Genomic DNA, 15,800 nt, shown 5'->3' with positions numbered 1-15,800 from the left:
GGAGCATCGGAGGCTGAGGGGTGACCTTATAGAGGTTTACAAAATTATGAGGAGCATGGATAGGAGAAATAGACAGTGTTTTCCCTGAGGTCGGGCAGTCCAGAACAAGAGGGCATAGGTTTAGGGTGGGAGGGGAAAGATATAAAAGGGACCTATGGGGCAACTTTTTCTCGCAGAATGTGGTACGTGTATGGAATGAGCTGCCAGAGGAAGTGGTGGAGGCTGGTACAATTGCAACATTTAAGAGGCATTTGGATGGGTATATGAATAGGAAGGGTTTGGAGGAATATGGGTGTGTGCTGGCTGGTGGGACTGGTTGGGATATCTGGTCGGCATGGACGGGTTGGACCCAAGGTTCTGTTTCCATGCTGTACATCTCTATGACTCTATTGACTCTATAACAGGGCTAAGAAGGGCTCATGCCTGAAATGTCAATTCTCCTGTTCCCTGGATGCTGCCTGACCTGCTGCGCTGTTCCAGCAACACATTTTCAGCTATAACAGGGCTAGACAGGTTGCAGGAAGGATGTTCCTGAAAATGGTGGAGTCCAGAACCAGGAATCATGGTTTGAGGAGAAGGGATTTCCTTTTAGGTTTGAGATGAGAAATTTCTTCATCCAACTAGTGGTGAATCTGTGGAATTCCTTACCACAGAAAGTGGTTGAGGCCAAATGTTCATGTAATTTAAAGTAGGTAAATACAGCTCTTGTGGCTAAAGAGATTGAGGGATTAGGTATTGTGCTCACTAATCAGCCAGCCATAATCATGTTGAGTGACAGAGCAGGCTCGAGGACTCGAATCGCCTACACTTTCTTCTATCTTCTCTGTTTTATGAAGGAAAAACATGTTCTTCAAAATAATTGTGGCATCTTGCAGCAGAAAAGAAACTCTGTCCATCCTGTGTGTACTGTTCAATGATAAAGCTTTGCAATTGCCCTCACTTACTTTTGTGCTGTGCTTACAGCTCTGCAAATTTTCCCTGTTTGAGTACATTATCAACTATGCTGTTTAAAGTTACCGTTATATTAATAGACATCTGCCACTAATAATTGTTTCCTGAATTGTTTTAGAACATTGAGAAATTTACCTCATTTAAAGATGATCTTGGAGCATGGGCTAAGAGAACAGTACACAGTCTGTAGTAAAGTAACTGATTATAAAATTGCTATGTATGCTCTTCGAATTCCAACATTGACAACGTTTTGTTCTGATGTATATTAATTTTAGTGCTAACTGCAGCAAAAGCCTCTTAAAGTGGTTGTCAGGCCCTTTATCTGTCTATTCTGTCTGATCTCTCTTGTTTCATTTTTGCAATTGCTCTTTTTCATTCCTCCTTTCAAGAAATAAAAGAAAGATCTTAAGTTTCTGTCGTGGTTTCCACCATCTCAGCAAGTCCCAAAGCACCTCATGGTGAATTCAGTCCTCTTGGACATGTTGTCACTGTTATAGGAATTGTGACAGACGGTGTACTAACAGCAAGCTCAATCGTCTGGAGGAGAACACATTTTGAACATGATGGTACCCACTGAACCACAGATGATGTCTTAAGAGTCTTTAAAAAATGAATCATGGCATCCCTGAATCTCTGCTTTATTCCAACTGTTATCTTTACTTCTGCATGGCATTACTTGCATTGAGAGTTTTGAACAATTAATAAGTCTTTTGATAACCTTATGCATATTCCATGTAGTGTGATATTATAGTAACACAGTACATTTCTTTCAGATGGCTGGAACTCTTCTTCACATTGTTACAAGATGTTGCCATTTGGGAAATGGGAGCTGTACATCCCACCCAGAGCTGATGGGTCATCGCTGATAGCCCATGGATCAAAGCTTAAGGTGAGCATTTTGCAGACATAGTTTCCCTTGAGAAGCACAATGCTTTCACCATGAGTAAACTTTGCCACTTTAGAATACTGGTCTCACTGCTTGTTTGGGAAAAATATGTTTTTCCACATGAAGTCAGTTCCGCTCAACATTTCTCCTGACGGGTAGTGAAAAAGACGAGGAAGTGAGCTCTCTGTGGACAGGAAGTTTTGTACAAGTAGTTTAATATTTGTGAAACTGTCAGCAATTCATCTTTTATCACCTTGGCAACTTCCTCAGCCCAAGTTGTTTCTGATCCTGCAGTTATGGTTGCTTCCAGGGTTTGTGATCAGTCTCAGTCAAGAACAGATCATAACTTTGTCCAGCTTTAGGAAGTAAAGCAGTTTTTCTATACTAAGGTTAATAGTATCTGGCATACTTTTCTGCCAAAACCTTTTGAAACTGAGTCAATTAGAGCTTTCAAGATCCAACTAGATTGATTTGAGTTCAGTAAACGAATACAGATAGATGTATCAACTTGTAGGTTAGCCAAGAACTCCTTGAATGACAGAATTGACTGGACTCGGGATCCTGTGTTCCTTTTCTCAACAATTCTGCTTCCTTGCAAGCAGCATTTAGCCAAATGAGTCATGTTCCCGGTTTGAGGCCATCCTGAACTTGGGACTTCTGTTGTGAGGAAGTACCCCTCACCTATTTCTCTTCAATCCTTTAAAAATTATTTTGTCAATGTTTTACTCATTTCCTCCAATTTGGATGAGCTTTTCTGTCTGCCTTGCTGCTAACAATGAAGTTTGAAGCAAATTGGTAAATGAATTTGTGTGATGAAATTTTATGGGATCAGCTGTCCAGGCTTTATAAGTCCTGAAAACCAGTTGCTATTAGGGTCAAGGTGAGCAGACTTACTTGGTGCATAATACTTTTAATGATAATTTTGTGCTTTGCTTCATGACAATTTCTGGTGAAAGTAGTTGCCTAGTATATTCATGTCCCTGTTGAGAATTCATTATCACCTATATTGCAGATTTATATGCTATTAGCAACAAGGGACTGAGTGTGCATTTCTGGCAAAGAAACCATAGAGTTCCTTAAAATCATATCCTCAATTCTGATGGTGGCTGTGTACCACCTTCTGCAGGGAATTGGGATAAGCACAAAGTGCAAGCAACCTTTACTGGTGGCACTCATTATATCTGATGAAGAATTTTTGTTTCAGATTTCCAGCATCTGCAGATCTTTGTTTTATAATGTTTCATTGTATATGGTTGCATCCGAAGACACAATTTTGCCTTGAAAGGCACAGATAATTTTGCCTTGAAAGGCATGAATTAGAAATTCTGTAACTCTTTGGAGAAAACAAAGAATGTTTGCATTTATATGGAATATTTAATGTAGTAAAAATGTGCAAGGGCATTTCGCAGAAGTGTCATCAGAGAATATGATATACCAGCTTGGAAGAAGATGCAAGGATACCGTCTGTAGTGTAAGTGATGATCGAGTATGTGGATGAGGGTAGGGCAGTTGATGTGGTGTACATGGACTTCAGTAAAGTCTTTGATAAGGTTCCACATGGTAGGCTATTGGAGATGCGGAGGCATGGGATTGAGGATGTTTTAGCAGTTTGGATTAGAAACTGGGTTTCTGAAAGAAGGCAACGAATGGTGGTTGATGGAAAATATTCAGCCTGGCATCCGATTACTCGTGGTGTGCCACAAGGATTTGTTTTGTCATTTTTATAAATGACTTGGACGCAGGCATAGGTGGATGAGTTAGTAAGTTTGCAGATGACACTAAAGTTGGTTCGATTAGCGGACAGTGTGGAAGAATGTTGTCGGTTGCAGGGGTACTTGGGTAAACTGCAGAATTGGGTTGAGAGGTGGTAAATGAAGTTCAATGCAGATGAATATGAGGTAATTCACTTTTGTAAGAATAACAGGAAGGCAGAATGCTGGGTCAATAGAAAGATTCTTGGTAGTGTGGATGTGCAGAGGGATCTTAGTGTCCATGTACATAGATCCCTGAAAGTTGCCACCCAGGTTGATGGTGTTATTCAGAAGTCATACAGTGTGTCAGGTTTTATTGGTAGAGGGATTGAGTTCTGGAGCCATGATGTCATGCTACAACTGTACAAAATGCTAGTGTGGTCTCATTTGGAATATTGTGTACAGTTCTGGGTGCCCCATTACATGAAGGATGTGGAAGCATTGGAAAAGGTGCAGAGGACATTTACCAGAATGTTGCCTGCTCTGGAGGGAAGGTCTGTGAGGAAAAACTAAGGGACTTGGGCCTGTTCTCTTTGGAGCGGAGAAGGCTAAGAGGGGATTTATTAGACATACAAGATGATCAGAGGACTAGATAGGGTGGACAGTGAGAATCTTTTTCCGAGGATGATGATGTCGGCTTATACGACGGGGCATAGCTGCAAATTGAGGGGTGATGGATTTAAGACAGATGTCAGAGGCAGGTTCTTTACTCAGAGAGTGATAAGGGCATGGAATGCCCTGCCTTCCAATATAGTTAACTCAGCCACATCAGGGCATTTAAACAATCCTTGTGAATGACGCTGGGATAGTGTAGGGGGATAAGCTTGTTTAGTTCACAAGTCTGCAATACCAAGGGTTGAAGGGCCTGTTCTGTGCTGTATTGTTCTATGTTCTATTATCGCTAGACTATTAATCCAGAAATTCAGTTTATGTTCTTGGAATTAGGTTTAAGTTCCACCATGACAGATGGTGGAATTTAAATTCAATAATAAAAAATTTGGAAATAACATTCTACTGCAACCATAAAATCATTGTTGATCGTTGGAAAAATCTGTACGGTTCACAAATCTCCTTCAGGAAAGGAAATCTGCCATCCTTATCTGGTCTAGCCTACATGTGACTCTAGACCCACAGCAATGTGGTTGACTCTTAATTGCCCTCTGAAATACCCAAGCAAACGCTTAAGTTGTACCAATCTCTATAAAGTCTCAAAGAAATGAAATCTGATGGATTACCTGGCATTGACCTAGGTGGCAGAAATGATAACAGCAGAAACAGCCCTGTCAGCCCCTGCAGTGTCCTCCTTACTAACATCTGGGGCTAGTGGCAAAATTGGGAAAGCTGTCTCATAGACTAGTCAAGAAACAGCCTGACATAGTCACACTTACGGAATCATATCTTACAGACAATGTCCCAGACACCACCACCACCATTCCTGGATATGTCCTGTCCCATCAGCAGGACAGACCTGGCAGAGATGATGGCACAGTGGTTTACAGTCAGGAGTGAGTTGTCTGAGAGTTCTCAATATTGACTCCGGACCCCAGGAGTCTCATGGCTTCAGGTTAAGTATGGGTAAGGAAACCCCCTGCTGATTACCACATTCCATCCTGAGGAATCGGTACTCCTCCATTTTATACAACACTTAAAGGAAATACTGAGCATGGCAGGGGCACAAAATGTAACCTGGTTAGGGGATTTCAATACTAGTTAGGTCCTAAAGGATATAGCTGTGAGACTGAATCTGCGGTAGGTGGTGAGGGAACCAACAGGAGGGAAAATCAAACCTGACCTCATCCTTGGCAATCTGCAGACTGTAGATGTATCTGTCCATGACAGTATTGGTAAGTGTGACCACCACACAGTCCTTGTGGGGAGATAGTCTCGTCTTCACATTGAGAATAACCTCCATTTTGTTGTGTGGTACTATCACTGTGCTAAATAGGACAGTCTTCGAACAGATCTAGTAGCTCAAGGCTGGCATCCATGAGGTGCTGCAGGCCATCATTGGTAACAGAATTCTCCTCCAGCACAATCTGTAAACTCTTGGCCTGGCATATCCCTCGCTCAACCATTACCATCAAGCCTGATTCAATGGAGTGTGCAGGAGGGCATGCCTGGATCAGCACTAGGCATACCTGAAGATGAGGTGTCAAAGAGGGCATAAGCAGCAAGTAGTAGACTGAATTAAGCACCCCCACAACCAGCGGATCAGATCTAAATTCCTTACGTATTCCGCTGTGATTGGTGGTGGATGATTAAAAACTCACTGGAAGAGGAGGAAGCTCCACAGCTATCCCCACCCTCAATAATGTGCCCAGCACATCAGCGCAAAATATAAAACTGAAGCTTTAGCAGCAACCTTCAATCAGAAGCGCCAAGCGGATGATCCATCTCAATTGCCTCCAGTGGTCCCCAGCATTATGGATACCAGTCTTCCACCAATTTGATTCATTCCACGTGAAATGAGGGAACAGAGATGCTGGGTACTACAAAGGCTACAGGCCTGACAACACTCTGGCAACAACACTGAAGGCTTCTACTCCAGAACTTGCCACTTCCCTAGCCAAGCTGTTCCAGTACAGTTGCAACACTGGCATCTACCTGATAATATGGAAAATTGCCCAGGTAAGTCCTGTACATAAAATGTCAGACAAATCCAACCTGGCCTGCTCCCACCCCATCAGTCTACTGTTGATCATCAGTAAAGTGATAAAGGTGTAATCGACCGTGCTATCGAACAGCACCTACTCATCAATAATTTGCTCAGTGACACCCAGTGTGGGTTAAGCCAGGGCCACTCAGCTCCTGACCTCTGACAGCTTTGATTCATACATGGACAAAAGAGCTGAATTCCGGAGGTGAGGTGAGAGTGACAACCCTTTAAATCAAGACTGTATATGACCAAGTGTGACATCAAGGAGTCCGAGCAAAATTGGAATCAATGGATATCGGGGTAAACTCTCTAGTGGTTTGAGTCATACCTGACACATAGGAGGACATGGTTTTTGGAAGTCAGCCATCTCAGCTCCAGCCATTTCTGCAGGAGTTCCTCAGGGTAGTGTCCTAGGCACAACCATCTTCAGCTGCTTCATTAATGACCTCCCCTCATAAGGTCAGAAATGGGGATGTTCGCCAGTGATTGCACAATGTTCAGCACCATTCACGACTCCTCAGATACTGAAGCAGTCCATGTTCGAATGCAGCAAGATCTGGACCAATATCCAGGCTTGGACTGACAAGTGGCAAGTAAAATTTGTGCCACTCAAATGCCACAAATACCAGTAAGAGACAATTTAACCACTGCCCTTTGGCATTCAACAGTATTACCATCACTAAATCCCCCACTATCAAAGTCCTGGGTGTTATCATTGATCAGAAACTCAACTGGACTCATCACATAAACACATTGGCTACACGAGCAGGTCAGAGGCTTGGAATACTGTGGCGAGTAACTCAGTTCCTGACTCCCCAAAGCCTGTCCACCATCAACAAGGTACAAGTCAGGAGTGTGATGGAATACTTCCCCGTTGCCTGGATGAGTGCAGTCCCAGCAACACTCAGGAAGGTTCACACCATTCAGGACAAAGCAGCCCGCTTGATTGGTAAAACTCTGACAAACACCCGTTCCTGTACTGAAGCTCAGTAGCAGCAGTGTGTACTATCTATAACATGCATTGCAGAAATTCACCAAAGATCCTCAGGGAGCACCTTCCAAACCCATAACACTTCCATCTAGAAGGACGAGGGCAGCAGACATATGGGAGCGCCTTATAATTCCCTTCCAAGCCACTCACCATCCTGACTTGGAAATATATCATTGTCCCTTCAGTGTCGCTGGGTCAAAATTCTGGAATTCACTCCCTCAGGACATTATGGGATAATTCTCAGCATGTGGACTGCAGTGGTTTAAGAAGACAGCTCACAATCATCTTCTCAAGGGGCAACTAGGGACGGGCAATAAATGCTAGCCCAGTCAGTGACGCTCACATCCCACAAATGGATAACAAAATAAGCTGTGTTCTTATCTAGTGATTAGCAGTGTCCTCCAGGAAAAAAGAAGCAACAATGTTGAGACATGTAGGGAATAATCTCCAGAGGTTGAGTTGGTATTTTAGTTGGTAATTACAATGATGGTTGTGAAATCAATAAAGACAGCATGATCGTTTTAAATTTGAGGTTGTGGACTGGGAGTCAAAGCAAACAAAATCCGAAATTGTTGGAGAAACCCAACTTCAGTTCTGAAGGACAAATGAAATCTTAACTCTGCTTTCCCTCTGCGGATGATATCAGACCCGCTGAGTTTCTCCAGCAATTTCTGTTCTTGTTTCAGATCTCCAGCATCTACAGTTGTTTAATTTAGGTTCCAAGCATTAGCTTCAGGAAATTATGCTGCCTCATTTGTGCTATGGCACTGTTTTTAGAGATTGATTGTCATATAAAGTATCACTTTAAAAAAAAGGTGAAAGCCCTCTCGCTCATTCAGCCTGTCCCACACAAGTTTGTGAATATTTTCAATAACATTAACTCAATGCAATGTGTTCACCTGGAAATGGCTAACAATCCAGGTCAGTTTGGACAGAAGCATCTTCCTCAGCAGGTGATCACTCATGCTCTAATAATTCTGTGAAATAGTTCTTTCTTTTTGTAAGAAAGAGTGATCTCTGTCTCGGAGTCCCAGTTCTTGCATGATGCAGTCTGGTAAATTTTGTTTTGTGACATGAGTCAGAAACCTATTGCAAAGGTCCATTATTGTTGGGGGAAAGAACCATCTTGTAGCAAGTAAACTAAACAAACCTCCCAACAAATTCAAGTTGTGAGCTGTAGTCTTTATTCACTTGAAACAGTTTGTCAACTCAGGCACAAATTATTCCATATCATCTTTTAAACATCGATTGCATCTTTTCTAAAGGCATCAACAAAATTCTCCATGTGAGGAGATCAGAAATAGTCATGGTCTTCCAGAGATCTTACAAAGGTCCATTGTACTTGAATATTGTAAACTTGAACATCCTGTGCTTTAACTTGTCACATTAAACTTACTTTAACTATCACATTGTGGGTATTGCTCAAGAATGTCCAGATCGCTCGCTCGCGCTCTCTCTCTCTCTCGCGCTCTCTCTCTCTCTCTCTCCCCCTCCTTCCCTCCCTCCCTCCGTTGTCTCTCGTGCTCTCATGCACACGCTCAAGCTCTCACTCACGCTCGCTCTCTTGCCCTCACACACATACTCTTTTTTTCTCTCTCTCGCTCATGGCTATATCGAGTTTAATAATATTTTTTAAAAAGTTGAAGTGATTTTTCTACACTGATTCCTTCAGAAGGTGCTGCTCTTTAAACAAATCCAAATTGATGCGCAATTACTTTCTGACTGTATTCTTCGATCAGTTTTCAATCCAGCTCAAGAACTGGAGTAGCCCATGCGGCCTGTTGGGTTGATACGATCACATTCTGGATTAGAGGTGCTGGAAGAGCATAGCAGTTCAGGCAGCATCTAAGGAGCAGTAAAATCGACGTTTCGGGCAAAAGCCCTTCATCAGGAATTTGATACGATCACAGCTGATCCATGGCTTCAACTCCATTTTTCCGTCTCCTCCACATATTATTGGATTCCTTAAAGGATCAAAATCAGTTTGTTCCAGCCTTATCTGTAGTCAGCGCTGCAACATCCATAATCCCTGTGAGGAGGGAATTCTGAAGAGTTAAAACCCTTTGAGTAACAACATTTCTATTCATCTCAGTTCTGCTTAATCATCCACCTACCCTGATGTGTCCTTGTGTTTTACATGCCCAAGCTTTCAGAACCCGACCTCCTTATCATTCCCTTTCAGAATTTTGTTTATTGCAATAATATCACCACTTGTTCTTAGAAACTCCAAAGAATATTGACTCAATATACTCAGTCTCTCACCATAGGAGAACCATTTCCTCCCGTGAAGTGATATAGAGAACCTTTACTGTACACACTCCGACATAAGTAATCCTTAAATAATGAGGCTAGAACTGCACATGTTATTCCAGATGTGCTCTTAGCAAAGCCTTTTTGGTAAGAGCACATCTTCATTTCAGTACTCCAATAGACTTGTATAAAGGCCAGCATATTATTTCCTTTTGTCATCATTTGTTGTACCTGAATGCTAACTTGGTAATTTTTGTGCAAGAAGTCTCATTGAACACTAACATTTTGAAAGTTTAATGTTTTCTGAAAATATAGTATTCTGTTTTTCTCTTATAACAATGAATAACTGTACTGTCACATTATACTGCATTTACCATTTTGTTGCCCCCACACTTTGTAGCCTTTGTGTCCTCATGACAGCTTATATTTTCATCTAGTTTTGTGTCATCAGCAAGGGTAAGACTCATTACTCTGAACCTCATTGTCTGATGCATTAATTTAAACATATCATGAAGACTAAAGCCTTTGATCTTGTTTAATGTAGTACCTTTGTCTGTGTAGATTTCCAAAAAGCTTTTTGCAATCTACCAGACTTCCCTCATGCATCATCCTGGTGACTTCTTCAAAACATGTAATTGAACTTGTAAGGTATCATTTTATTCGGAACACCCAACGCAGTTTAAATATTCTGTTTTTATGAAAATCACAATAAATAGCTTACAAAGCATAATCGGATGACCTTGTCTGTTTAATTATAGTGCCATCACATTAAGTCTTATGCTTTTGAGAGCTGTGACTCAGTGATTCTTGAGCTCTACAGACTTCGCCAGCTCTCAGCTTTCCCCACATTGGGATTTACGTAGCACAGCAAACCAACCAAATGGCAGAACAGTTTTTTTCAGATTCTTTGGCAGAAGTCAAGTTCTTCTCTGTTTACCACCCACTTCAACTTTGTCTTTCCCAACTGTTCCTCCCACTTGGATTTATTGATTTGAATATCAAGTTAGGTAATATGATGAGAGAGAAACAATTTACCAAATTGCTCTTGGTAATGTTTTAAATTTCTACCTATTTTAAAAGAACAAGGAACCGAATTCTGCTCATGTTTTGAGATTCATGTTAAGACTCAATGCTGCCCTAGCGATTTGGGATTGCGTGTGTTAACCTTGGGTAGACAACCACACTTAAAGTAGTGTATTATTCTCCATATTATAAAGAATATGGAAACACTGGAGAAGGTGCAAAGAAAATTCATAGAAATAGCCAGAATAGGTCAAGAAATGCTGTGTTTTTCCTGAAGAGAGAGGCTGAGGGGTGCTATAGGCTTTATATTGGAGGTAGACAAACATTAAGAATTAAATATTCCAGAGTACTTGATCTCTTGCAGAGAAAGACAAAATGATAAAGCAGGAGAATTTGTTGTGATAATAAACGTTAATGTAAAATTCTCTCCACTCAGGAAAATTTCCCTCAAATTGGAAAGTAGCAAACGTAAACCCTGTATTCAAGAAGGGAGAGAGAAAACAGGAATCTATGGACCAGTTAGTTAGCTTGATGTCCGTCGTGGTGAAGATGATAGAATCAATCAGTAAAGAAGTCATAGCTGCACAGTTGGAAGAATTCAAAGTAATTGGGAAAAGTCAGTCTAGTTTCAGGAAGGAGAAATTTATTGGAGTTCCTTGAAGGAATAGTATTCTATGGATGTACAGCAGTTGGGTTTCCAGAAGACATTTGATAAGGTGCCACTTCAAAGGTTACTGTGGAAAATAAAAGCTTGTGGTGTAGAGGATAAAATTGATGGATAATTGCCTGGCTGGCAGGCAAAACAGGATATGTTTAAATGGGTCTTTTCTGATTAGCAAGATGTGATAAGATTGTCTCTCAGGTCTAAGCTGCCTCCTCACCTTTTTAGATTAGATTATTTGCCGCGTGGAAACAGGCCCTTCGGCCCAACAAGTCCACACCGACCCGCCGAAGCGCAACCCACCCAGATCCATTCCTCCACATTTACCCCTTCACCTAACACTACGGGCAATTTAGCATGGCTAATTCACCTAACCTGCACATTTTTGGACTGTGGGAGGAAACCGGAGCAACTGGAGGAAACCCACGCAGACACTGGGAGAATGTGCAAACTCCACACAGTCAGTCGCCTGAGGCGGGAATTGAACCCGAGTCTCTGGCGCTGAGAGGCAGCAGTGCTAACCACTGTGTTAAGAGCTGATGTTAATGAGTCAGATGAGGAAAGTGAAGGCATAGTAACTAAATGTGCAAATGACACCAAGATGGGTAGGAAAGTACATTGTGAATAAGACATTTGAAGTTTGAGGAAGAATGTAAATATATAATGGAAAGCCAGTGAACAATAGACCATTGAACCTTGTCTCAGTGGTGGGTGAGCTGTTGGAGGGGATTCTGAGGGGCAGGATGTGCATTTACTTGAAAAGGCAAGGATTGACCATCAGAGATAGTTAGCACGGCTTTGAATGTGGAAAATCCTGTCTCATTAACTTGATTGAGTGCTTGATGAGGTGACAAAGAAGTGATGAAGGCAGAGAGATCGATGTCTATATGGACTTCAGCAAAGCGTTTGACAAGGTTCTGCACGATAGATCAGTTAGTAAGGTTAGATCACATGGGATCTAGGGGAGCTAGCCAATTGGTTACAAAATGGGTTTGAATGTAGGAGACAGAGTGCAATGGTGGAGGGTAGTTGTTCAGATTGGAGGTCTGTGACCAATGGTGTGCTGGGTCGGTGCTGTTTCCACTGCTTTTGTTCATTTATATAAATGATTTGGATGTGAAAATAGAAGGTATGGTTGGTAAGTTTCTTCCAAAATAGGTGGTGTAGTGGACAGTGAAGAAGATTAACTCAGAGTACAATAGGACCTTGATCGGATGGGCCAATGGGGGACCGAGGAGTGACAGATAGTGTTGAATTCAGATAGATGTGAGGTGTTGCATTTTGGTAAGGCAAACCAGGGCAGGTCATGTGCAGTTAATTGTATGGCCCAGGGGAGTAGTGCTGAACAAAGAGACCCAAGGGTGCAGATGCGTAGTTCCTTGAAAGTGGAGTTGCAGGTAGAGAAGGTAGTGCAGAAGGCATTTGGCATGCTTGCCTTCATTGATCATAACATTGAGTTTAGGAGTTAAAATGTCATGTTGCAGCTGTACAGGACATTAGTGAGGCCACTTCTAGGTAACTGTGGACAATTCTGATCACCTTTCTACAGGAAGGATGTTGTTAAACTTGAGATGGTGCAGAAAAAACTTGCAGGGATGTTTCTGGGAGGGTTTGAGCTATAGGGAGAGGCTGAACAGGCTGGGGCTAATTTCCGTGGAGCGTCAGAGGCTGAGGGGTGACCTTATAAAGGCTTATAAAATCATGAGGGACATAGATATGGTGAATAGCCAAAGCCTTTTTTCCCTATGGTGGGGTAGTCTAAAACTAGAGGAGATATGTATAAGGTGAGAGGGGAAGGATTTAAAAAGGACCTGATGTCTAACTTCAAGTAGAGGATGGTGTGTGTATGGAATAAGCTGCCAGAGGAAGTGGTGGAGATTGGTACAATTTCAACTTTTGAAAGGCACCTGGATGATCCATGAATAAGAAGGATTTAGAGGGTTATGGGCCAAATGCTGTCAAGTGGGACTAGGTTAGCTTGGGATGTCTGGTCGGCGCCAGTCTGTTTCCATGCTGTATGACTGTGTGTTGAATGGGCAAACATTCCTAGGATGAGGACATTACTGGATAGGTTAGCATTTGTTATCCAATACTAATTGTCCAGACAATGGTTAAGAGTCAATCACATTGCTGTAGTCCTGGAATCGCAGGTAAAGATGGCAGATTCCCTCCCCTACAAGAATCTTGAAAAAATGTTTTGATGAAACCATGTTCCTGGAATGTTAGCCTAGAGTTCTGGATTAATAGTGCAATGTTATTACCATCATGTCACTCCCTTTTCCTGAATAAGCACAATGTGGGAAAATGTGATTTTATTCATTTTAGCAGAAAGAATGGAGGCAGAGTATTGCTTAAATGGAGAACAACTGCAGAAATTGAGGTGCAGCAAGATTTAGATGTACTTGTGCATGAGTCACAAAAGATTAGAATGCTGAACATCACACATTCAAGAAAGCTCCTGGCAGCATTAAAGTAAGAATGTTATGCTTCAGTTATATTGGGCATTGCTGATAGAACATCTTAACTACTGTGTATAGTTTTGGTCTGTTTATTTAAGGAAGCTGTAAATACATTGAAGGCAGTTTGGAGGAGGTTTACTTGATTGGTAACCTGGAGCTTATGAGGAAAGAATTTACCAGCTGGGCATGTTTTCACTGGAGTTCAGAACAGTGAGGTATAATTTGATTGAAGTGTATTTGATCCTGAATGGTCTTAATACAGATGTGCAAAGGATGTTTCATTTTGTGGGCAAGTCCAAACCGAGGTAGAGTTGTTTTAAAATTAGACATTGCCCAATTAGGATAGATAAGGAGAAATTTGAGCATTGTGTGAATTTAGAATTTTGCCTCAAGGCAGTGGAGACATTGAGCATTTTGCAGGTTGAAGTAGGTAGCTTCAAAGATATTATTGAGTATAGATAGGAATGTGGAATTCTGAGTATTAGCCCACGACTTTAGATTACTTGGACAATGATGATCCCTTTATATCACTGTTTTTCACTCGATTCTCAAGGATAGGTGACAGTGAGGTCTGCAGATGCTGGAGATCAGAGTTGAGTGTGGTGCTGAAAAAGCACAGCAGGTCAGGCAGCATCCAAGGAACAGGAAAATGACCTGTGCTTTTCCAGCAACACACATTCAACTGTCAAGGATAGGTATTTAGGATGGGCACAAGTGAGAGTTATATTCACATACAGCAGGTGTAGCTTGGCTATCAAATGAGGCTTTTGAATCAGTGTGCTGGAGATAATAAAGAAACATTTTCCTGAATCTGAACATTAGTTTTGATTATGTGTTACACCAAGACACCACCATGGGTGAATCATCTAAAATCTCTAAACATACACAAGTGCATATCTCCATGAAATGCATATCTCCATTAACAGCTAGATACTGAAACGAGGCTTGTTTGAAGTCTTGCAATAAGGTATGTACTTCATAGATTTTTCCTTTTCTCTCCCCTGAGGATATGTGTATATTTTCCTAAAACAATAGCAGCCATCAAAGATCAAAATTTTGAAGATGCTGGAAATCTGAAATAAAAACAAAAAATGCTAGAAGTACTCGAGCCCTGGCAGCATCTGTGGAGAGAGAAGCTAAGCTAATGTTTCAAGTTGAATATTTCGGAAATGAAAGGATTCCAGTGCTTTGTTTGTCCTTCAGTGTTTTAATACTTTGACTGTTTGATTAAGTAATCTACATTCCCTGAATTAGATTAGATTAAGGATTAAAATCTCCCCTCGGCAATAATCTGTGTGATCAATTGCCACCCTATGCTGAAGTTCCATTCTCTGACTGGAAATTAATATTAACCTAAATTCCATGGCCTAAGACAACAAGTCAATGTATTTATAACTAAAACAGAAAATGAGCACAAATAGGGGTTCGTGAAAATGCTGAGGTTTCTATGCCTGGTGTGTATATTGATGTCATTAGCCTTAAAATAAAGACACAATTCATTTTGAAAGTAAAATCAAATTCATTGTTGACTTGTGCTACATGCAATGTTGGTGCAATTTAATCAGTAGACTTCTGTCACTTTGGGAATTGATGATGTGGGACTGGGGTGGACATGATCAGAAGTCACACAATGCCAGGTTATAGTCCAACAGGTTTATTTGAAATCACAAGCTTTCAGTGTGCTGCCCCTTTATGAAGTGAGGTTTGGGAGTTGAAAAGAAACCTTCTCTCAACCACAACTGAAATTCTCACCCAAAATGGTCAAATGCAAGTATCTCCTGCTTAGCCTGTGACCTGTAAATAACTTTACAGCGTACTTGACACAATGTTTGAAATTGAAAATGCATAAGGACTGCACAACAAATACAAAATGATATAAAGTGTATGTGTGAGGCCTGCCACAATGTGATCAGTAGAAAAATAATGCACTTCATGGCTGTGCAAATATGCATAACAATTTCTTGTCAGTTCAGTCAGTGAAATGAACTCATTTGAACTTATAATCAAACGTCATAGTTGCTCTGTTCCAGCTCTGAAAGAGGCTATCCTGGTTCTTTCAAATTACTGTGCAATTAGTCTCATTTTCAGAATTACTGGGCAAAGAAATGTTTTCTTTTTAGATTAGATTACTTACAGTGTGGAAACAGGCCCTTCGGCCCAACAAGTCCACAC

The 15,800-nt window shown here is 41.3% G+C and overlaps 1 protein-coding gene across 1 annotated transcript in view; it reads left to right on the top strand.

Annotated features, from left to right (window-relative positions):
* gbe1b (glucan (1,4-alpha-), branching enzyme 1b) overlaps nt 1-15,800 on the top strand; it is a 611,336-nt gene that overhangs the window by 156,733 nt on the left and 438,803 nt on the right. The window contains exon 3 of the mRNA XM_043701429.1: nt 1,725-1,840. Coding sequence (XP_043557364.1) covers nt 1,725-1,840 — 116 coding nt within the window. The remainder of the gene's footprint in view (nt 1-1,724; nt 1,841-15,800) is intronic.

Source organism: Chiloscyllium plagiosum, chromosome 12 (assembly GCF_004010195.1).
Source record: "Chiloscyllium plagiosum isolate BGI_BamShark_2017 chromosome 12, ASM401019v2, whole genome shotgun sequence".
Lineage (NCBI taxonomy): Eukaryota > Metazoa > Chordata > Chondrichthyes > Orectolobiformes > Hemiscylliidae > Chiloscyllium > Chiloscyllium plagiosum.
Note: the sequence above shows the minus strand (reverse complement) of the source record. Positions and strands in the feature narration are given on the sequence as shown.